Source organism: Vidua macroura, chromosome 5, assembly GCF_024509145.1.
Source record: "Vidua macroura isolate BioBank_ID:100142 chromosome 5, ASM2450914v1, whole genome shotgun sequence".
NCBI lineage: Eukaryota > Metazoa > Chordata > Aves > Passeriformes > Viduidae > Vidua > Vidua macroura.
The window spans coordinates 49,001,647-49,026,832 of record NC_071575.1 but is presented as its reverse complement, the minus strand read 5'-3'; the positions used below and the strand labels follow the sequence as shown (position 1 = coordinate 49,026,832).

The window sequence follows — 25,186 nt, the reverse complement described above, 5'->3', positions numbered from 1 at the left end:
TTCAGATTTGTCAAGGAAAATAGATTCAAAGTTTTGCTCAAGGCCATATAGGGAAAACGTAGCAAGGGCAGGGAATACACAGTGCTCTTGAGTGCCAATCCACTATAACTGAAATTGCTGGCAAGTATTGTGGAAAGAGTGATTTTCCTGTGAATGGCGTGACTGTTTTGCTGCATTCAAGAAGAACCTAGTGTAGTGGAGCCACATCATGGTCTGTTGATTAAAAAATGTTAACTTAAGCCAAGAAATGCCAGTTGTTTTACTTCTTCCAAGACATACATATTCTTTGGCTATTCAAGGTTTCATAATCAATTCTCAGCAATCTAAATAGGGATAGAATATTACTTTTTCACACAACTGAAGCATGGTACCCTTCTTGAAGATTTTTTTCATAGCTCACTAATGCAGGATGCTCTGGACAATTACTGATTAAAGCTTCAGTCCTACCAGCAATTGTTCATAAGACTATTTTCCCTGAAATCAGTGAAAGCCCTTCACAGGATACAATGGAAAACTCTAGGTAGTTGTAGGGCCTAGAAAAGTATTAGCAAGGATAAGGACATCTTGTACCTATAAGCAATGACAAAACCGAAACCAACGCTTTCACTATCCCACCTCCAATGAGATCAATGAAGATAAAGTAAGCTGCTACTTAACAGGGAAATTTGGGAATTGGAAATAAGTAGGCAAAAAACCCTTCCTATTTATCTGTGGAATCAAGAACTGTGTAATTATAAAAAGTTCTAGAGGAACAGAAAAATTGAAGGAATAATTGGGAATTAATATTTATTAAATACATTTATTTCTTACCCTTCTACAAATCACTTACTGCGTTTGTGTCCACCTTCTGTGTTCTCTGTGTTGCTAAAGCTATTGAGTTCAGACATCAGAGGAAGGAGACATGGCCTGAAGACTTCAACATCTGTTGATCAGTAGTAGAGAACCTCTAGACCCACCCCCCCATTTTTCATCTGCAATACTCTATATGCCGTTTTTTTAATACAGATTGATTTTACTGTTCAGCTATAATACAGAACATGTAATTTGTGTCATTGATCAGGCTGTAAACAATCTCTACATGTGATGGGTTATATGTAGACTTCTATTTCCTGTGGCTGGGCAGGACACTTCTTGCCACAATTCTCTTTCTACCAGCCTTTCTCTTTTGCTTACCCTCCACACATTATCTTCAGAGACAGTGTCCATGTCTGAAGCTACATTAAAATTACTTAGAATTTTACTGTACAGCAGCCACAGGCACCATGAATAATTTTCACTCGTCTTGCTGCTGTGCAGACTTTTTTTTTCTTTATCTGTCATATCTCTGTCATATCTCTATCTGTCACATCCCAGAATGTCTTATATCAGACCTCCCAAATGGTGGATTTTAAAGGTAGATTTAGGAAATTAATATCCATGGTCACCTCTCTTCTAACACATACTTCTCTTTATTGTAGTCTAAATCCTAGGACTACTGGACACCCCATACACTGAAATTGGGATTTGTAAACAGGAATCAAGATTAAAAATGTTAACTGGAATTTTTCTGTGACCCTTAACGAGTCCTCAGCCAAAAAATAAAATTTCCCAGGTCCCTTACTGATCAGTATTTGAAGAATAGTTAGTAAAAAAATAGTTGCTGCCCAGGACTTCTCTTCCATGAGACACTATTCCCCTCCAATCCACAGTAGTTTTTACACAGTGGACACACACCTGTCATACTTTGACATAAAATCTGTTTCAAATAAGTTTCTGTGCGCATCCTCTTAACAGTGAAGCCATGCTGCTGGTACTGTCTTGTTTGTGAGATAGATAAGCTGAAATTAGCCTTAATGAAGCAATAAAAGCTTAAAATTATTTGCCTGCCCATCCTCTGTCTGGCCAAAATTTATCACCTTGAAGAAAACCTTAGCAACAAAACAACTACATTGTTTGGATCTATAAGATGATCAAAACCCCTACTGGGAGTATGACTGTTTCTTGTTTTGCTGGTAGTCTTTTGTATGATTCCCAGCTCATGCTGGCAAAGAACTTTCTGGCTGATATACTCCTGTGGTGTCTTGAGCTTCATGTCTAACATCAGGACCCTTTGTTCTGTACAAATACACAGAAGTCTTCTCTTCTTCAGTTTTCCTTTTATTCTGTTAAGGCTGTTTAGTTTTCATTATGATGACAGACTAATCTTTCTTTTCCTTTACAGTTGCTGTGGTTTAACCCCAGCAGGCAACTAAATACCACATAGCTGCTTGCTCACTTCCCCTTCTCCTGCCACCCAGTGATGGGAAGGGGAGGAAAATCAGAAAGGAAAGAAAAGAAAATACAACTCATGGGTTGACATAAAGAAAGTTTATTAATTAAAGAAAATAAAAGATAATGACCACAACAAGAACAACAAGAACAACAATACTAATACTACTTCTAATAATTGTAATAGAAAGGAGAGGGAGAGAGGGAGATAAAACCTAAGACAAATGATGCACAATACAGTTGCTCACCACCTGCTGAATGATGCTGTCTCTGAGCCACAACTGGCTCTCTCCTGCAGGTAAATCTCCTCAGTTTGTATACTAGGCCTGGTGTTTTGTGGTGTGGAATATTCTTTTGTCCATTTCATGTCAGCTGTCCTGGCCATACTCCCTCCCAGCTTTTTGTGCAGCTCTTCACTGGCAGAGCACAAGTCACTGAAAAGTCCTTGACTTAGAGTAACTACTACTTAGCAACAACTAAAACATCTGTGTATTATCAACATTATTCTCATATTTAATCCAAAACACAGCACTGTACCAGCTACTGAGAAGACATTTATCTCAGCTGTAACCAGGATGTTAGTTTTATTCCACTTTCTTTTCAAGGGCTTTATTTTTGCCCTAAAATATTATGGTTAGGAATAGAGGGGGATCCAAAACACCTTCTAAGTAGAAAGTGATCTTAATATTTTTTTCTGTTGCTTTGTATTCTGATAGCTTTTTATGAAAGACAATTTTTCCCTGCTTTCAATATCAGCTTAATCTAGATGGTCTAAATTTTCCATTTTTAATTGGTCATTGTGTTTTCCTCTTTCGTAATTGTATTAAACCCAGCTGTTGTTTTGTGGCTACTCATCCTGAGTCAGCATATCCTCCTCTTCTAGCTACTTTGAACATTGCCTCAAAGCTTTCCAGTAAATAGGAGGATAATGCCATCTGAAAATCTCAGGTGACTTGAGTATTCTTCGTTGATACTACTATGCTTAGTTTCTCATTCAAGATTTACAGTGACCTTACAGGGGAAAAGGGGTTTGCTGACATAACTGAAAAGAACCTTTTCATTTACCTTGTTTAATGTAAAGTTCCACTGAACTGCACTATAAATGCTTTTGAAGAGAGAAAATAAACACTAATTTAAAATATATTTTGGAAGTGAATATGAAACTTTAGTAGACTACATGAAAATCATTGAAAATGTATGTTAAATTACCTGGGCTAGAGACTCATGGATTAATGTGACAAGCCAAATTCTTCTGCTGGAAATCCAGCCGTGAGGAAGGACAGCAGCAATTTTGCACTTCAAGTAGTGGGATTTTGTAATCTTTAGAGAGGGATACTCCTGCCTAGTAAAGAGATCATCCTGACTAATTGTGGGCTGTGCACTCATGCATATGTGGTCAAAGAAGCAATACAAAGGAAAGAAAATCTCAGAGATCAGCACAGCTATAGTCTGAAGCCATGTTTACCTATGCTGTACTTTGTGTTACTTTTCTGTAAGAAAGCCTTCCTCACTATGACAAGCACTTATCCATCTCTTAATTCAGTGGGATGGTCCCGAGGGCCACTAATGTAAGGATAAAATCTGGACATGAGTGAGAAAAATAATAATGTTACCTAAATCTAACTGTCTTAGGTATGTGCTGTGCACCCAGCTAATGAAAATGTGATGAGCCTGGGTAAGTCTCAGTGATTTCTGTTGTTAAACTACTTTGAGATAGTGCTGAATAAACTGTGATTGTGAACTGGGTTGAGAATAACTCTAGTGTTTGTAGTGTTTGATGTTGAAGATCATTATCTCATTCCAGATTACAATGATAACAAAAGACTATGATAGTAAGAGTTCTGTGTCACAAAGCATTTAGGCTTTATGGGCTTTTGAATGGCAACAGTGATGACAGAATGACAGAAAAGATTGAAGGAAACTACTAATACGGCCATACTGTTATGCTATTGATTTATTCTAGTGCATATTCTTCAGCTACCAACACATTTAAGATACAGATAGGAAGTTTCTTTCCTTTAATGTTCTGTATTGTTTCTTGTTCTTTAACTGAAATTTCAGCCAGAGTTAAGGAAATGCCCTTATGAAACATTTCTCCTTTCTTCCCCTCAAACCGTCTGGATATACATAGACATCCATTATTCATGGCCAGATTTGTACTAGTCTTTTCTTGTTTGCTGTTCTGTGTTTGGGTACCCAGGCTCTGGGGTGATGCTGTTGTGTAGAAGTGATAAAACTGATAGAAGTCCAGGCACTGCAGGTAGGTGATGATGCTGGCCAATCAATATTTCTGTACTTTTAGCTTCCTGATAAAAATCAGGCTAATTGACTTATACTTTATTTTGGGCATATGATGGAATCACAGTTTTATCTGCCATCTTCTTAAGCCAGACCACAGAGACTAGCATTTGCCTTCTCTCTGTAACATACTGATTATGCTGCAAAATGCTAATTAACTCACTTGATAATTAAATAAATTTTTTAATACTAATAAACTCAGTTACTAAATCTTAGCATTAACATTCATAGCACACCATTTTGTTACTGTGCAAACATAGTGACATATTCCTGCTGAAAGTTCTGTGGCAAAATACTAAGGACTCTTTATAATTGCTATTGCTATTAAATATTCTTTCTTTCAACTAAAAATATTTCACACAGATACATAGATATCACAATAATTTTTCTAGGCAACTCTAACAATTTTTCAAGTTGTACATTCCTTTCCACATTAGGATCACTTAATTTGAAAGACTTGTTCTGTACAATACAGCTTATAAATAATGCTCTTAATAATGGCTTACCAGTAGTAAGTTTTAATTCCATATTCACACAGAACTCTTATTTAAACTAAGTGGGAGTTTCTCTTAATTAATCGCAGTAAAATCAATCATCTTTTGTTAATTAACGTTTTTATTTAGTGGCTGTTAGTAGGAAACTGTTAAGTAGTTTGAGCTTAGCCTAATATCTTTCCTCCAACTCCTATTCTATAGTGTCTACTGAGTGCAAAAAGGTTTGTTGTAGCTAAATTGAGATGGAAATACTGTAGAGTACAACTCTGACACTGAAGCACATGTGATTGTTTCTGCTTGGCTGACTTTTGATTCTATTTATGGTGTTTTTACAGCAGTTCTGGTTCTAAGTATTTTTTAAAGGCTGATTTCAGAATGTAAAGGCTGAATTTTGATCTGTTGCATATTAGAAATGGTATTAACATTTTATCTTTTTTTTAACTAATTGAGTTAGTGCTGAATGGAACATATTGTGAACTAAGATTAGTTTAAATACACATCAAAAGGCAAGACTGCTTTCTCACTTCAGTACTGAAAGTACCAATTATGCTATTTTTGTGAGCTTTCCTGTCAACTGCAGAGTACAGCAAACTTAAGTGTTTGGAGCTTTGCATACTGTAAGTGCTCCCTGAATAAATTTTTTGCTTGCCTTGTCTTCAGCAGATGCTCATCAGTGTTAGTCTGAAATGCATGTTTTCTGACCGAAACATACAAAATTGTGGTTCAGAAAATATTCCTCAAAATCAATTACAAATTTTTAAGCAAACATATATATTCATGATAATTTCTGGTAATATTAGGTGTTTTTTCACTTAAAGCTAGGCTCTTTATTTAACTCTTATTTTTAAGAATAGTGACAAACACAAATTCTTTGAAGTTATCAAAATATTTCAAGGACCACGTGCTTAATGCATTGTAAATCCACTGCTACTACTCTCAGTCCATAAGTGGAAGTGTATTGCCAAAAGGGTACACAGATTTCTGGCTGATGTTCAGGTACTGAAGGTAATATTTGCTATCCCCATTAACAGCATGTCAGCAGCATCCTTGGGGCATGAACGCGCTCAGACTCATTGCAACTTACAGCCAGAAAATGTATTTAGACACAAAATAGGCCAGGTAGATTTTAAAAAAGTTCTTTTACCAACTCATAAGGATTTTTTTTTTAAACTTTTTTGTCATATAGTTATCCTTGAAATGCCATTCCTGTTTTAGACGGAAACATCACCTACTGCTGTTAGCTCACCCAATCTGCTCACTTTGTATGAAAGCACACTCTGTGGCCAGATCCTAAGCTGGCTCAAAATGATGTTGCTGCCTTGACTTCACAAAAATCGTGTTGTGAAGCTGAACCTAAGATGCCTACTTTGAAAGTTTCCCCCCTTGCCCTCTTTATCATTCTGAGGCTGAGGAAATAGAAATAGAAGGCACATTTCTCAGACTGAAGCTAGTTTTGTCTGTGCCTTTACAGAAGCTATAACCCTTCACAGGCTTAAAATATCTTGTCCAACAGATCAGCCTCCCTGATGTGACTATCTCACCAAACCGCCTTATGGCACTGGCCTTTATTTCCTCTGCTCTTGCAGTGCATAGACTGGGGGGGTGCATATTTCTTTACAGTTTGTTGTCAAAATGAGAGAGGACTGAAACACACAAAAAAGGGGTAGTAATAAGCAGTGCTGTCATCTGGTGGTGAAATTGTTACCACTTTTAACAAACTGACCATGCTTTTCAACCAATAGCTTCTTTTTTTTCTTTGAGGATGTTGATGTAGTCCCCTTGGTATACATTCATGAGTCTTTCATATTAGAAACAGGCAAATCCAGTGATGTTATTCAAAATGGCTAAAACTTTATTTTTGTTGAAGAATAGCACACCAGAGGTAGGTTTGCTGTGTTCAGGCTTTGAAATTTTCTTCAGCTCGCACTGCCAAAACAACGGAGTCCAAAAGAATGAGGAAGTAAGGGCAAAAAGATATACTCCTCCCTCAGACACATACTCAAAAGTGAAAGTACTGTTTTCTGCTCTTACAGTTTTACCATCAGTACTTTTCTGCCACATTATAGTTGATGTCCATATCTTTACATACCAGGAAACCTTTTAGATCTAGCTTCAAGGACTGTTTTACTGGATGTAACTGAAGAAGAGGGATATTACTGCTATCACTTAATCTCAAATGATACAGTCTGCTCACCTGGGGAGCCAGAAAAAGTGTACAGCAAACAATGACAAAATTGTTACTTCATGATCTCTCCTCATACTTTTTAAGGCTGACTCCTTTCTGAGTTCTCCTAACCTTTAACGTGAGACAAAATTGAAAAAAAATTATAGCTGCCACAAGAAAAAAAATAGAAATCAAAGAACAAACCAAAATATTTTGAAATTATTGTTACACATAAATTTAGTACGCATACCAAATGCATTTCTCCAATGTCAGACCTATATTACAAACTTTACAGATGGATAACAAAATAGACTATATACGTGTTCATAATACAGTCATCTTTTGCCTTCCCTGAATGATTTCATTGGAAGTTAAATGGCTAAAAATGCTGAAATTAAAATATAAGCTTTTGTGTCTGCAAGAATTTTCCTTATTGTCTATTAGCCTGTGTTATATGAGTCCTGTATTTTGGAGTTGATTTTTTTATGTATGACACTTACCAGAAAATCTTGAACTGCTGAATAAAATACATCATTCTGGTTACAGATTTCCCATGCTGCTATAACTGTAATTTCTATGGGTCTGTGCTAGTCATTGGAGTTGACAAATACAGAACTTTTAATGTTGCTATTTTGTTTCTCCTGCAAGGACTGAACAATCCACACTGTTGGAAATTCACAGACACTAACATTTTTTTAATTGAAAAGGAAATGATTGTGCTTTCTATAATCAAAACTGATTTTCCTTGAATCTGGTTGTCATATGCTCTTCTCCATTTAATAGCAACTTAATAACTGACTTAATTTGAATAACTCCTGGAGACAGAGACAAGTAGTTAAATAAAGGTATCAGGACCTAGCTCTTTAAATGTAGCTAGCCATACAAAAAGTTTCTTCACATTCTTGAAATGCAGTAGTCATATTCACTGTCCTGTAATAATACCAACAATAAAGAGGAACTGGAACAGTAAAGATTTATTATATTCACAGATTTCATGAATCAGTGAGAGCATGAACAGGGTCACCGTGCGGAGTCAAAGTAAGGATATTAGCTGGGGTTTCTTAATTTGATTGTGAGCCGTTGTTATGCTTGTGTGGCCCATTACCTGTAGTGGCTGATTTTATTCACAGTTTAGATTTTCAGCCTAAATTCCAAGTTAAATCAAAGGGATGGTTTTGTAAAAATACTTCCTGTAGTTTGCTTTGCTTAACTTTATAAGATGTTTTTATAGTGCAATGTTAAAAACTTGATTCTTTTCTACCAGTGAAGACCACAAAGTCATTGAGACTCATTGTTACTTTAAAGCATGACAAGCTGGCCTTAAGACCTTAGGGATCCTTTCTTCAGAAGTCAAGCTGGTGATGGATAAGGAGCCATCAGAGCTGTGTGTATCTTAACTGCAGGAGTTCAATTAAGAAGCCAAGAGTGTCTCAGGTACACGGGTGCAAATGGAAGTGCTCTCTTTGATAACGTCTCTGTAGTTGCTCAGTGCAGGTAGTTGGCTTCCCCCAACTCATTTCTGATTGCACAAGGAGGTTAGCACAGAGGAATACCTGAAAGAACTGAGCTCCATCAATGTTCAGTGAGTGCTAGAGAATGCCACAATGGGGAAATGTTATCAAAATCCCGGTGCCTGCATGGGGATTTGTCAGGAAATGGTTAGCTGTAAGATCTAGCTTCTATTAGCCACAGCCCTGAGAGCTCTGCTGCCTTTCTCCTCCTGAGAGAAACACTGTTCTGCTGCCTATGCTGTGCAAAGAAAGTTTTCTTACCCAGCACTGATTTCTGAAAAGTCTGTTTTGCAGTTGTTTTGCTCCCATATTCTTCTTTCTTTTCATAATACTTGGAAGTGTGATGGAGAATTTCCAATTACTCCCACCCTACCTCACATTCATCTGCTATTTTTAGATGCTGAGATACCAAAATACTCAAAAAGTAGTCATTGTTGAAGACATGGTCTTTGTCAATGACCTCTTAAATGTTTCTTCTTCAGTCCCTTCACCCTTGAAAGAACATTCACAAGTTCCTGATGAATATGACATCAAATGTTAAGTAAAATGAAAAATAGTGCATTAGAGTCACATGAGAATTTTTTCTTAACTTGAAACCTGCTGTAAGGCATCAACAAAACACAGCTGTAAGTTTCCATGTCTTTTGTATTCTTTCTTCATGCATATTAATGGGAAGGTCTCATCTAGTCAGATCAAAGTTCCTATAGGAAAAATATTCACATTTAAAAATTAATTACTGTGTTTAGCTTAAGTAATTAATTGGCATAATCATACATGCTTTTATAAACTAAACATTAAAGTGAACAGCCACAGTATTTGGTGATAGTGTTTGGGATAGAACAGAAGTGTGTAATTCCTAAGTTAAATTGAATTTTCATTTTATTATTAAATAATTTTACAAATAGTCTTTCCTCAAAAAGTTTAATAAAGAGAGCAGGAGAAACAAACAACTGATATTCATTTGTAATAGATGTTAAAAAGGATTATTTCATAACTAAAAATGATTTTTTTTCCCCTGACCCTTAAAATACATTTGAAAGTCCTAAGATACAGAGCAAAAATAGTCTGTGTTGTGACTGTGTTTCTTATCTTAAAATGGAATTAAAATTTCTGGATACTTACAGAACATTTTAATAATTAAGAAGGGATAATTAAATGCTTATTTTCTACTACAGTGGCTGAAAAGAACATGAAGTCCCATCACTCATCTGCAGAGAGGTGTTGTGATCAGGATTGATGATAAATGATGCAATCCTATCAGGGTGAAAAATTTTTCTTCAAAAGCTATTAAAAACACTGAAACAAATTAATATCCAGCGCAAATGGCAAACTTTATTGAAGTCTGCTGAGTTCTGTCCCCTATACTATGATCATCTTTAAGCATATTATTTTGTAGCAGATATTTAAGCATTTATTAAATTCAGAGTTAATTTACCTCAAAGGTTGCCATTAAAATAGCCAGCTCTCAGGTCCAAAACCCCATAAAATCTAAACACAGCAAGAGTTATTAGACCACTCATTCTAATTCCTCTAAAATCATGGACTTTTGTATTGCATTCAATTATTACCTTAGTAATCAGCTTTGAGTTCAAGAATATGTTTGATAAAAGTATACCTTGGATTTGGATACTCTATCTCTCCCAGAAAGTCATTGATGGTTTGTTTGAAGAAAACAGTAGTTAGAGCACTTCCTTTTGAGTACTTCACTGTTTATGCACACAATTTCTGCTATGTCTCATTTCAGTTTGTGGCTAGTGGCTCTTAACACACTTTTTGTGCTAGCTTTTACATTCAGCATGTCCCAGGAATTTCACAAATTTTTTTCACACACTGACAACAAGAACATAACTGAGCTTCTTTAAACTTTCATTGAAATACCTTTTTCTCAGTCTTCAATTACTTTCACAGTTCTTTTCTACATACTTTGTACTTTTCAACAGTGTTTCAAAAATATTTAAGGTAGAAATATTTTTAGGCTTCCATTATTTATCTCTTCTGCGCCATAAAAAAAAGCAGAGTACAGCCAGGCTCCTATTCACTACCTTCTATATGCCATTTTTTTCTTTCTTCCTACAGCATCAGTGGGACACTCCTGCTGAGTTGCTGGCTTCTTATGACCCCAAATTCTTTACAGACTCATTGCTTGAGGTGTTTACTTCATTGTTGCATCCTGTATTTTTTTCTCCAGTATATGCAGATTTGTATTACTTTGACTGGGAACACTAGCCTAAAAAGATTTATGCTTTTTAGTTTGTTTTATTTTCATTAGTCCCAAATCACTGAGGGTAAAATTGAGTAATACAAGACTGAACAGCCCCTCTTTCTGATGCCAAGCCTTTGCTGATCACTCTCTTATGCGTGTTCGTCATCCGACGCTTAATCCAGTTAAAACACGCTTTATTGATACAGTGCAGTGCTATATTTTTAATTAGAATATTGAGTGATACTAAGTCAAAAGGCACACAAAAGTTGAAGTGTATTATACCTACATCGTTATCTTTGGCAACCTAACTTAAAATCTCATCAAAGAGCAGAAGTAGATTTGTTTGACGAGGCTTATTTTGCACAGAACTATGTTGACTAGCATTAATTATATTCCTATATTTTAATAATTTATTAATTGAATCTCTTTTCAGTTTTCCTATTATTTCTCTCGGGAATGATGTTGGGCTAAGCAGCCTGGGAATACAGATGTCACCTGCTTGCTCTTAGTGGAACACCAAGAAAGATGTAGCACTGCTGCTTAATGGAATATCAGTGGCATTGTTCATTCCTTCTTTAGGCCACCTAAATAGGTATTTTTTCTTAATTTTGACATGCTATATTTTCTTTTACTAGCAGAAGAAAAATTGTGAAGTAAAACCGCTTATGTAAATAAACTACTGAAAGTCTAGGTATGCCATTGCTGTACAATATATTAGAATTGAAAGCAAACTTAGTGTGAATATGGGAAAAGATATTACACAATTGTACTGCAGTGTACCATATGATGGTGCGTGCTCAAATTAGGAAGAGCAATTGAAGAAGTCTGAATATGCATCTGTAATTCTGAAAGGCTGTTATGTTCTTGTTCCCAGAACTGGCTTGTCAGTGAGATATAAAATAGAAGTAGGTACAGTCAATTTCCCATGCATTGGAATCTTTTTCCGGATTACAAAATCCATCTCAAAGTTTTGATTTCTGTTTTGGCTTTGTGGAACTGGTGGAGTTATAATATTTGCATTGGTGTTGGATGCTTTTGATTCCCTTCATGCTTGAAGTTTCTGGTTCTGAGTAGACTTTAAATTCACTGTGTTTAGGAAAGCCAGATACTAAACAAAAGCAGTGCCTAGAAGGAAGTGCCTAATCTATTAACTGTTAGATTTTATGCTGTCCTTCATTCCTCAAATAATCTGGGATAATTAGTATTTAAAGTACATGGCTACAGCTGCTGCAAGACAATGTCTGGGAGGAGAACCAGCACTTCATCTGCACAAATTTATCACCTTGTTACACTTTGCAGATGTGATATCAGGAGCACTTTGCAGGAAGGGCCGGGTAAGCGACTATACTATGGGCTAGAGCAGATGTACCAGTAGAACAACACTAAGTCCCAGGCTGTATCTGAGGTTTGTCTGAGCCAGGGTCTGGATCATTAGGTGGTCACTGAGGGCCTACTTTTTGCTAGATATTAATAGAAATCAGGTATACCAACAAGCAAGGCCATCCATCTCACAAAACAATAGGATAGCAGAAAGGCATTTAATAGAAAATGGTCTTCTGAGAGCTAGAAGATGTGCTTTATCAAATCACACTGCTTAATTTTTGTCAGAGATGTGAATCCAGGTTTCACAGATGTGCCAGATTATTGGATGCACTGTCCTGAAAATCATTTCAGGGTCTTCCTTCATGCTTTTCTGCTTTAAACAGAGAATTAAATATTCATTGACCCACAGAGACAAAAAAAAGAAGGTAACCCTATATCCAGACTGTTGTGGCAGTAAAAGGTACATCAACACCGGAATCTTAAAATTCCACGTAGGCTCTGGTAAAATATTGTCACAGATTATGGGAATTCCTCAAAAGATTCTGAATTGAAAAATTATGGAGGTTTTTCAATTTCTGGAGGTTTTTCAATAACCTCCACTGCTGGAGGTTACCACATTAGGATTATTAGGAAAAAAATTCTTCTATTCTGGAATATCTTTTTTTCACCCTTTTGTTTTTTTTTTTCTGAGAAAAATTGTATTTTGTGGATCTAAAACATGCCCATGATTCAGGTCTCTAAGCAGCTAAGTCCATGTTGGTCTTGGTTATTTTACTTGTGAGATTACTTTATGTGGAACTGATATTTCAGTCTTTTGCTTTTTTGCATTTATTTCACTGAACTTCTCACCTGACACCATCCTTTTTTCACCAGACTTGATAATAGTTATTCAGAGTTTCTGTATGTAGATTATCAATTTAAATTTACATGTTTTTAGATTTCTTTTGCTTCTTCAGGTTCTCAGGGCCTTTTCCAGAAAAGCGTTGAAAATCTCCAAGGATGGAGACTTCACAGCCTCTTGGGGCAACCTGTGCCGGTGCTTAACTGCTCTTTGTGCATCATTAAAATGAAACTCAAAATCAAGTTAAAGTTTAACATCTGCAATTTTTTGCAATACTTACTTAAAAGAGTTAAAGTCATCTGCAATATTCAGAAAATCTAAGTTGAAACTTACCTTCATATCACTGATAAAAGATAACAGAAATCATGCAACATCCCAATGGAGAATAAATCAGTCATGCTTGGAATAAGACACTGGACTATCTGGTTTTATAAAATTATGCGGATTTGAGGTTTTACTCCTACTTCACACATATTACATGCACAGTTTTAAAAATAAGTTCTACGTTTAGAGAGCTTGACTTGCAATCTCAATATTACTTTCTCATAGTATGAATTTCCCCTCCCCCCACTCCACTTTTATTGTACATTAACAAAATGATTATAGTTTTCCCATTCTGCTTTGTCTTTATATTGTGGTTTGATTTTAAAAAGTGCTTTACTTTAGCAGTAGACTTATTTAGAATATATAAAGATGAAAATCAGGGCATAGATCTATTTTTAACCTCAAAGATTCTGCTTTGTAATGACTGTAACTGGCGCAGTAAAGGGGTGGAGAGGTTTGCAAAACCACAGCAACATAGATCGTGTCAGCAAAGCTTTAATTCTTTTTCTGCCTGTGTAAGATCAGGACAGGATATAATCACTGAAAGATTATCATACTAAATAAGCACTTCTGATGAACTGTTTTTTACCTAATGTGCAGTTAGCTCAATGTCTTACACAGAACTTCCCTTTGCCCAGTGGGATGGCCCTGTGGTGGTTTACTAAGAAAACAGGATGCACAGAGATTTTGGTCTGCCACTAGCAATCTGGGGCCCAGATGGAAAAAAAAGACCAAGCCATTGACTTTTCAGCAGTTTTCTTGTAGCAGACCTATAAAAATTCCTTATTAAAAACACATTTAAAACAAGGTAGTATAGATCTTGGAAACTGTAATTTTCTTATGTTTCCCATTTAATTTGAAAGTATATGATATTCTTGATTTTATGCTTCAGGTAGGCCTGTAGAAGTTCTAAGGCAGAAATTAATTGCTCGTTACAAAGGGTTCATCAGCTTCATTAAAGATAAAAAATTAGTAGGGGCAAAATGCAGTAAATGCAGTTGTCACCTGTGTGTTAATCCAACTTTCATTTACGCCACATAAAGAATCTGTGTTTTCAAAGCTGTTGATTGCAGAGTTCTGCACTGCTGGAAAGAGATCTTCATCAGTTTAAGTACTGCAAGGCTCTGGGTAGTGTCACTCTGGGTGGATTCAGTCCGTGAGTGCAGAGTCCAGCACAATCATGAATTGTCCATGGATGCTTCTAAAAGAGCAGCAGACAGTGAAGATACACAGAGAAACCTTGCTCCAGCCATCCAATGGGATATATTTGTTTTCCCTTAACACATTTGACTTTGTCCAAAGATAATAACATGGTTAAACTAGCATGTGATAGATTTAATTGGAATATCATTTAAGAAAATGCTTGAGTATCTTATTTTCAATATGAGCTTAAGTATGAAGGACTAAAAAGACACATAAGTATCTGAATTATTTATGATTTTACATGTATCCTTACACATGATAAATCAGAGCTTAAACTAACTGTGCATTATGCATTTTTTAAAACTATCACAAAAGTCTAAGTTAAGACAAATAATGATGTAAGTAAATCCCAAATATACATGAAATTTTTGCAACCTTATATATTATACATACCTTCTTAACATAAATCAGGGGAAAATCCAAACAGTGTATTTAAGATTTTATACCAATATTTTAATGGAATATTATTTAATAACTTTAGGGTTTACATCAAAATAATTAATCTCATATTCATTACTGCATGGCTTAGTCTTTTTTATATGAATGGAAAATTAGTTTAAAGAAGCATAATTAAAATCATACTATAATGATTAAAAATAAAGTAGGTACTGCAATATGTACGAAAATATGACTTCAAATGAAAACTGCTTTTATGGCTATCTATCTCTGCCTTTGTATTTTAGGGGAATCAAAAAGAAGTTTGCTTAAATGACTAAATATTTTTCAGAAAAAAGTCTTTAAAGTTTTCAAAGCAACTCTTGCTCTTATTTAACAAATATTAATCATGCTTACAGAGGCCACTCGAGAAAAATTTATTACAAGACATTTGTTACCAGTCATGCCATAGGAACAGAAGAGAGCCACAGGGCTGAAATGACAGTAAGGTTTGTGTATGCAGTGCTCCTCTGGTAGTTAAATTGCAGGAATGTGACATTGATCTGAAATGGGAGCTGTTTGAAGTAGCAACTGTCAATCTCTACAATCAAAGGATGGCCCAAAGTCTTATTCAATCAGCCATTTTGGCAGGACCACTGAGTTTATGAAGCCCAATCCACTAAAAAAGTGATCTGTCCTCAAGAGGCACTTCAAGAAGTCCACACAGCTTGTGGATAGTGAGCAGTCATTCAGAACTACAGCTTGGACTCTATTGCCTAAGTACAGCAATGCCTCATTTTAGTGACTGTACTTATTACAAGGTGAGACAATTGTGGATTGAGGTGTGAATGAATTTCTACTGCTGTTATTATTTAAAATTGGTTGGATGATATTTCTCTGTGCATTTATTTACTCTTTCATGTACAAAAGGGTGAATATTAATTTTAGAGTTCATATATGCATGTGGATTTGATTGAAGTGATCTCAAGAGAGATCACTTTTAATTGAGAAAAATGCGTAGCATATTTCTGGTCTTTTCTCAGGAACATAGTTATCTTTTCTAATTCTGTTTTTGAAATATTTTTAAGTGAGCATATATATAAATACTGATACTAGCAACTTGAAACTTCAGTAATTATTTCTATTCCTTCCCAGGTACAAACACACTTGGAAAATCAGTCTAGATACCACATACATCAGAGCCAGAGGCACCAGGTGAAGCAGTACCTGACCCTCGATACCAAGCTGTCCAGCCAGACGCTCTCACTGTCCCACTCTCATACAATCCAGCCCGTGGGAGTGACCTCCATTCTCCGGAACGGACACATGCCTCCAGTGAGCAGCGCTGGCACTCCGGAAAGCCCTGTCACCAAACTGCTGGCCCTTGGGGGCGAACACGAAAATGCGGTAGGGTGGAGCTGGGTAAAGAAAGGGGAACTGGGCTCTGTCTACTTCTACAAAAATATTACATCACCCACCTTGCACTAGAAGTGGGCGAGACATGACTTTCTTAACTTTCAAGGGGTTATGGCATTTGCTTTCTGTATCCTTTTGAATTATGTGGGTTGCTCCCTCGTGTGCCTGTGAATAGCTTACTACAGGATCAAGCTTTTAGACTGCTTCCAGATAAAATGTACTGTTGCAATCTTTTTACGTATACGTCATATGTTGCTGTACATTTTCTGAATATGCACTTTGCAAAGAAAAACATCCTTTTTTCAGATGGGAATTGTTTCTGTCTAAAGGTATTAACCTAGCTGCATAAAAAAATGTTAAATACAGACTACCTTCAATATGTAACTGAAAAAATCACTCATTCATTTTTCAGTTAGCTGCTATATTTTTATGTGGGTTATCTTGAGTAAATTGGCAAAGATGTGCCAACTTTAGTGCCACCATTGATTTTAATAGAGGTTCAGCTATAATACAATATCAGATTCTTAGCCAGTGTGAGATGTAGGTCATTACGGCTTTTAATACTTCAATAGATTTCAAAAGAGACTGTCTATTAGGTAAAAGGGGAATTCCTACAGAAATGAGAAATGAAGATGCTGTAGCATGTCTTGAACTTTAATAGAACAGAAGAATCTTACAAATACACCATGACTCATTCGAGCATTTGGCAGTAATGTAGCTAAGCATGAGGGAGCCCATAAAGCTTCCTGGAGAGTTCATCTGGGGCATCTCCATTCCTTCTGCATTGACAACTGACATTTTAAGTCAGATTTATGGATTGCTCGAGCTACTTTAAAATGCTATTTTAAATGGTCTTTGTGGACACCTATGTGACCACCTCCATGGTGGCAAAGTGCAGTGTGCTGAAACTGTTCTCAGGTCTTTTGGGTCTCTGATCAGAAGCCTGCCCTGTACCACTCTCTGTACTGGTGCGCAAGAGAGCGCCTGGTGAAGACTGGGAGAGTGATACCTGGCACTGGCAAGATCCTGGCAGCTTTGCAATGATTTGGATAATCTCATCTCAGACTCAAGGGGATGACTGTCATCATGTAATTTCTTAATGTGGGTGTGCCCTGTGGTTGAGAATAGGCTTTAGATATATTAGTAAATAATATAGACCAAACACCCAGGTTGGTGCAATAAACTGCACTCCTTCATATTATTTAATTGCCAGCATTTCTTGGTATCATTTTGGCCCTGATGGTGCTTTCCTAGATAAGTCTGGGCACAAATACTGGCACAGTAGTTCTGTATTCTCTGGTTTTAGAGAGGGAGAGGAATGAATGTATGAGCTATGCTGGGCCATGTCCAAATCTATATGTATCTATAGGTCTTCAAAGTACTCATTGTTTCATACCAAGTAATTATTGAGTTATTCCATCTGTCTCAGTAGTTTTTGGCTCAGATTAGATCAAAAGTGAGACTTAGATCAAAAGCTGTCTGTAAAAGTATCCAGTGTTCTGCTAAAAAAAGAAACCTCTACCTGCTGAAGAGAGCAGCATGTAACATCAAATCTTGAGTGATTCATAGAGTTGCAGAACCACAGGCTCCTTTCAGACTTCCTGCACCAATGCAGCAATGCACTGTGGATATGATACATTTGATCAAGATGACAGGTCACAGTTACAGCTTAACAATGCACTCCTGCCATCTGATCGTGGTGCTGCAATAAGGTGTTAAAATAGGGGCGTGGGCTGATGTTTAAGAGAAAGATGTGTCTTGCTAAACCACAACTGTTTTCACAAGAAGTAAAAAATGTGAATATTGTATAGAAGTGTTTGAATAGTAAGATATAAAGTTCTGAAATTCAGTTTTACTGCTGATATAGATATTCAAGATTAATTCCTCTGTATTTTAAAAATAACTTTTTTCCATTATTATTTGTAGTGATTTCTCTTAAAATATTATTTTATCAGATGGAAGAAGTTATTGAAGACATAATCAATATGGAATCAAATTTTAATGATGAAGGGATAGGTTGTTCTGAAACTCCTTTATTAATGCAAAGAACTGTAAGTATTTTGTTGAATTTCATCTTGCTTTTTATACTAGAAAGCTTCTTTGAGTGGTTCAAGCACATCACAATTCAGAAACTAAGGAATAGTATCAGTGGACTGTTCTCCTTTCTCTTCAGCTGATTGCCTTTTTGTCAATAATTATTAAAGAGAAGGGCACCAGTGTGGTGAGACATAGCTGTTTTAAATGGTCTGAATAGCATGTGGGGTTCTAGCCCAGCAAAACGCTTGTTTCATAACCCATTGGAGGTACTGATGTCTGTGCAGTGCTAAAAATAATAAGGATAAAAAGTCTCTGGACCCTAGAAGGCCTTTTAAAGCCTTGCTTAAAGATCCTTCTACCTCAACTAAAAAAAAAGGTCAAAACATCCCCATGTAACAGTTTCTATGGTACAGTGGTTTCTCCAGTGTCTTATCCTGAAGCAAAGCTCTAGTTCTGGATTTTCATTCAGACAAATTGCATTTAGTTGAATAATTTCAAGGACAAATAAGAGGAATGTTACTTCTTCACAAGAATTAATATAACAAACGTCAATTTTATGGTGTCTCTTTGTGAATAAATGTGAAAGGACTAACAAAGGCTAGTTATGTTTCCATATATCTTACATATTTGAAGAGGAAGGATGGAGCTTTTCTGGACACAAAAACACACAGAGTGTTATTATTTATGAAAGTAATACACATCAGTACTTATAATGCACTTTACAGAAGGATATATGTTGTCCTCTCTACCCTAGCTGATGTCCAGAACTGTTTGTCCTCAGGGCTTTAAACTGTACACCCATGAAGGGGAACTTGAGCCTGATGAAGGCAGGAGGATTTTCACAGGCTTTGACAATCCATCAAGTTCGTGTCAAAATATAGTCAGGTGCTTGCTCTTTATCGCCCTCTGGAGAAACATCTTTTTCCGACTTAAAGAACTTCACTGGCTCCAGAAATACCTTAGGAGACATGATCTCTACTCCTCTGTGTTGTCCACTATACAGTCCAGCATTAATGCCAATTAACATTTCCATGAACACCTGATATTTGCATGCCAACTACAGAACTAATGCAACTGGACTGATTTATACATATCTCTGTACAGAATATAGCAAAGAAATGGTCCCTGAGGAGTGAATTAATATTTTGGCTCAAATTAATGTGAGGTGGGGGAGGATAATTTCAGGTATGATAGCGTGGGATGGTGATGAGAGGCATGAATTCTGGATTTTGAGCTGAAGTCATACTCCCTCATAACCTTTTCAAATTGGATGATATTAATCTGTCCTAATTCCAGGTTCATTAGCCTTTATCTTTAGCCTTGAAGGACATTGGTCTCTAAAACTTATTAAATACCCTACTCTCAATGAGGAAGGAAATATGCAATATCTTTTAGACTTGATAATACTGTACTTGCAAAGATTTGGGACTCTTGAAGTGCCTCTGGGACAAGTAATCGTATTTGGATTTTCATTTGTGCTGAGGAAATCAGCAGGCTGATAGGGAAGCCAGGGAGTAGCACACATTTCCAAATAGCTCTGTTCAATACTGTGGCAAAATAAAGCCTGTCTTCAACAAGGCAGGCAAACTGCATCGGAGTGAGGAAACTGAGCAGTGTCTGCTTCTGCTGTCTTCTCTTTTAGCACTGTGCACTTTAAAAATATACAAAAGAATTAGGCACATGGAGATGATCTCAAGCATTTAGCTCATGCCACTGGGTTTTATGCCATCTTTCAGGCAACATCCTAAATCTGCCAGCAAAATTTTGGTCATAAGCTGTGCAATAGAGAAAGATAGAGACACAGGTAGAAAATATTTTTTTATATCCAGTTTTTCATTATCACATTAAACATAATGAAATTTCTTTATCTGAGCCAAACATATATGTATTACTAGAGTATTGGACTAGGAGGCATGATCAAGAATGAGAGAACATTTAATTTAATTTCCCTGAGATGTGCTGGGTTTGTGCTGTACTTCAGCAAGGACCCATAGTAGCTCTGACATGTGCACAAGGTACCTTGCTGTGGTGGCCGACATAAACATAGAGTAAGTGAGATTACATGTGAGACTAAGTTGTCTCCATATCTGGCTGATTTTGGTTTTCTCTTTAAAATTCTCCAGCATAATTCCTAAGTATTCCTAGAAGTTCTTTTTTAGATTTTGCTGACTCAGGATTGTCTTGATTTTGCAAACTGTGCAGAGTAATCTCTGAAATTCTGAAATGGACTGACTTGGTTTTCAGAATGTGATAAAAGGCTCAAATGTTTTTTCAGCAAAATCTTTTCTTGAAAAAGATAAATTCATGATGCCATTTTTCTATCTCAGTGCTCTCAATGGCTTACTCAATGGCTGAATAATCTTCCCACTTTTTACGATGCAACCTGTTGTGTGTTGCAGTGAACTAATGTTTACTTTAGTTAAATGCACCCATGTACCATTTTAATGGCACGTTAAATGAAGACATTGAATTCTGTGAGACCACTCATGTGAATAATTGCTCAAAGGCTCATTGTCTGACCCTGAATTAATGAATTACAGTTATGCATTAGTAGAATCAGAGTGGTGAAAATAAGAACATTCCTCCATCTCTCATTAAAATAATTACAGCTTCTGAGGAGTGGATTATCTGGCTTGTGTTTGCACCCAAATTTATAATTTCATGAAACTGTCTGGTTTTGGGTGATCACTTAAGAATTACTTAAACTAGGGAATTTTCTGGCTGTGTTTCTATTGCTTTTCAGAGTACCCTAATGGCAGAAGCCTACTTTTTATAACAATCTTTTAGAAGTTCAGTTAAAATGTATGACTAGGTCCTTCCTACATACAAGAGGTCTAGATTCCTCTGAAAGAATTTGTAAACCAAATTATATCTTTGTTCATAAAGCATAACTTAAAAAAAATCATAGCTACTCTTATGAACTGTCATTTAATGACAACTATTTGTTCATTATGGAGAAGGTAAGATTTAATAAAAAAAAGACAGCACCAATCTAAAATAATTTTTTCTTGTAGTAATAATTTAGTTTTATGAAATTTTAATTAACAGACAGCAGGGTATTTATTCATTATAAGAAAATATTTTTTCTTTAAGTATCACATTAAGAGCAGCAGGTTTGTTCCTGACCGTATAAGAATCATTAAAAAAAATGAAACAAGTAATATATGAGTGAGTTGTAGAAGTGAACTACTGTCACATAGGTCAGATACGGTGACAGACATTTGAAAAGTAAATACTTTTCATTTTTATCAGAAGTTCATTCTTATTCAAAATCCTTACAGCCTATGTAACATTATGTAGGGAATTCAAACTATATTAGTACTTCCAAATGTTCAGAACACAGGAAGTGTAGATGTTTAGGTCTGTTGAAACAAAGCATATATTACACCATCATTAATAGTTTAGGGCAGGTAGTAAAAAGCTCTGCTCTACATTGCTTTTAATATCAGCAAGGAGAAAAATTTAAGAAACATATTAAAGTAGATGTTGAGAGCATTAGAGCATTAGTGAAGAAAAAGCAGAGTTAAAAATAGGTTCTCTGTGCTTTTCAAGGTGTGATTTAACAGTGTGTGATCTTTTGAATCACTTCTTTGTTCCTAATGTTGTTTTGTTTTGATAATGTACATATGCAGCCCTAGGACTCATGAGTAAACCCAGTAATCTAGCAACCACAGTGGAGATCTGTATGAAAACAGTCAGCAATTTACCAGTACTTTAATTCAGAAATAACTGCTGCAGTCCAAATAATCACTGTACAACTGGCATAATGCTCTCTACTTGACATGCAGTCCACTAAAACTTATGTCAAAAGCATTAGGAGATTGACTGGCTTGGAATGAGAATGAAGTGAGAGGAATTTAATGTTCTGTAATGGCACAGGCCTCTCTTGCACAGACCTGGGTGGGACCAGCAAGAAAAATAATTTAATCTTGTGAATATTTTCAAGGATTCTAAGTTGGTTTTTTTCTGGTGCACAAGAAAACATGAGCTTTCAGCACTATTTTTGAAGAAACCTGGGGAGAGAGGCTCTGTAGCAGTTAGATGGCTGGCAATGAGAGCTAAGAAATAGTTGCACAGCAATGCTTCAGGCAGAGCACTACCATGAAATTGGATTTCAAAAAGTCACCAGGAGAGACCCAGCAGCTGGTATATTGAATCAGTTCAGCTCCATGTTGCTGGAGTAGTCAATACTGAATGCCTGAACTAAATGGAGCAGTTCCTTTCAGATTGGAAGAAACTTGAAAGCTACTTCATGGAAAATATTATCATTGAATTTTTTTCCACGTCCAGTACCAAATAAAGCCAAGAAAAAAATGTTTCCATGTTGATGCAGAAAGAAATTATTTACTGTGAGAGTGGTGAGACATTGGAACAGGTTGCCCAGGGAAGTTGTGAATGCCCCAACCCCAGCAGTGTTCAAGGCCAGGCTTGATTAAGGCCTTGAGCAACCTGGTTTGGTGGCTCTGCCCATGGCAGGGAGGGTTGGGACTAGATGGTCTTTAAAGTCCATACTAACCCATTAACATTCTATGATATTATGATTTATTTGTAATATTTAAGAAATGTTTTCTTTAAGCATCCCTTTGAATGACCTTAGCAGAAAGAATGTTGGGAAAAGAAGAATTAAACCAACCAGAGAAGGGAAGCCAAAGCACCTGGGCATGCTGGAAGTCAGGGGTTGTGCCAGCTGTGAGCTGGGGAAACAGGTGGGCAGGGGAACAGCGGCAAACTCTGTAAAGGTGGTGCCTTGCAATGGGTCACCTCTTCAGGGATCTTCTGAGGCTTCACTGCTTCACTTTCATTTCATATACTCATAATTCAGTATTTTACCAAGATTGGGAGCCACTGTTTATTTCCATTCTGCTTGGGAGTCAAGTCAGTGGGATGGCTTCACTTCTGCCACTCCTGCATGAAAAAAGCTTGTGGAGAAAATCCTCAGTGGCTGCATGGCTAGCTTGCATTTGTTTTGCTCCTTTGGCATTTGGAATAAATGAAAAAAACCAACTTGTGTTGTACAAGTATCGTGTAGAAGTTACATCAGGATAGGACAGATAGATGTTTTCCTTTAATTTTTATGATTCTATTGACTGCAGCTGGTATAAAGTTCTGATTAAATCAGTTAACTCTGCATTTGATTTTAGGGAGACACTATTTATTAGTAAAAGCATAGTTCATTCTGGCAAAATCTCACTGCTATTACAAGGTCTTTGAGGTCACAGTTTCTCATCATGACATTAATAATTTGTATTTGTATTAATTATTTGTTAAATATTGATGATGACCATCTGGATGGATTGCAAAAGCTGCTGTCTGTCCCATTCTCAGGAATCAGAAGGAAGAAATTCAAGTAGCATTCTCCAAAGTATTTTATTCAACAAGTGCTCTAATTATTCAGTCATGAAGTAAAGCCAGCTTTCCACTAGAGGTGCATATAGCATTGCTGATCTAGGCAGCCCCCTACTGAACAATCACGAGTACTTTTTATTTAATGAATACTGATGTAATTTGGCAACCCTTATAAGTTGATAAAATCTGCTAAAGTTCAAAACCATTTTAGAGAAAGGGCCAGCGTAAACATTAACAACCTCATTTGCTTAGGTTGGCTAACTTGAAAAGGCTGCATAACATCAATGAAAATGCTTTGTCAATCACATTCTACACTAGATTAGTCTTAAAGTCCAAGGAAGAATCAAAGTTCACCTAGGTATATAAACTTCTGTCGAGCACTCTCTGGTATCATTTACAAGTTTAACGAAAAAGAGAAATGAAGGAGAAGAAACAGTCAGTAGCTATTGAGGAAATAATAGACGCCTCAAAAATAAAACTGGTGAGCAAATATTTTCTTTGTCTTCCTTCAATACTATAAAAGTGTTAGGAAGGAAATTGTGTCTTTCAGTTGCTTCAGCTGCAAAAAAACTAACTATGAAAAGCACAATTTCAGAACTCCTCAGGCCTGTTTGGTGCAGCTGGAAGTATCTTTTGTTATCACTGCCACTGCTGTTTTGAATGTCATACAAATGTCAGATGAAGGTTTGCTTTTGGTATTTCAGACAATTTAGTAGTTTAAGGTGGAAATGGGCAGTGTACAGCTCTCTTGCCTGCACAATTTACCTCATGCTGTAGAAATGGTCTTCATAGAACACAGCATGCATTACTTTGGGTCAGGAGAAGAACTGTGATCTACTTTTACTCAGCTGCAGCATTCAAGAGCTGTGCAAAATGACCAAAAAGTTCAGCTCTGTCTCTGGCACAGTAACAGACCAATGTTTACTAATCCTTCTCTATTTCAGAAGTAGAACTCTGGCTAAAGGGAACCAAAATACTTCATGCAACTGTAGTAAAGTTTACATAACTCTGAAATTAAGGGAAAATGTCTTTTTTCCTCTCTGGTTTCCTCTTTCTAAAAGGTAAACAGACAGAAATGAAAGTATTATTCAAAAATATACAGTTGTTTGTATGCAAGTACCTTTTACAAACACGGTCTTTATGTCAGACCTTAACATTTTTTTAACAGAAGTAAGAGAAAAGGATAATTAAAACAGGTTTCTAATTCTCCCAATATTAATTCCTTATTAATTCCAAGCCCCTGTGCAGCAGGATCTGCCAGAAAATTCCTGCTGTTTGTGGCCACCAAGAAGATTTTGTTTTATCCCAAAACCTCTGCTGCATCTTGTATTGTTCTCTGTATACAGCAATGCAAGACTTGAAGACCTTAGGATGTGGCAGGCCATAAAGAAGATTATATTTAGC

At 36.4% G+C, this 25,186-nt stretch overlaps 1 protein-coding gene across 1 annotated transcript in view; it reads left to right on the top strand.

Annotated features, from left to right (window-relative positions):
• TFEC (transcription factor EC) overlaps positions 1 to 25,186 on the top strand; it is a 90,354-nt gene that overhangs the window by 40,207 nt on the left and 24,961 nt on the right. Inside the window, exons 2-3 of the mRNA XM_053977665.1 lie at positions 16,139 to 16,390; positions 18,355 to 18,450. Of these exons, the coding sequence (XP_053833640.1) occupies positions 16,139 to 16,390; positions 18,355 to 18,450 (348 nt within the window). The remainder of the gene's footprint in view (positions 1 to 16,138; positions 16,391 to 18,354; positions 18,451 to 25,186) is intronic.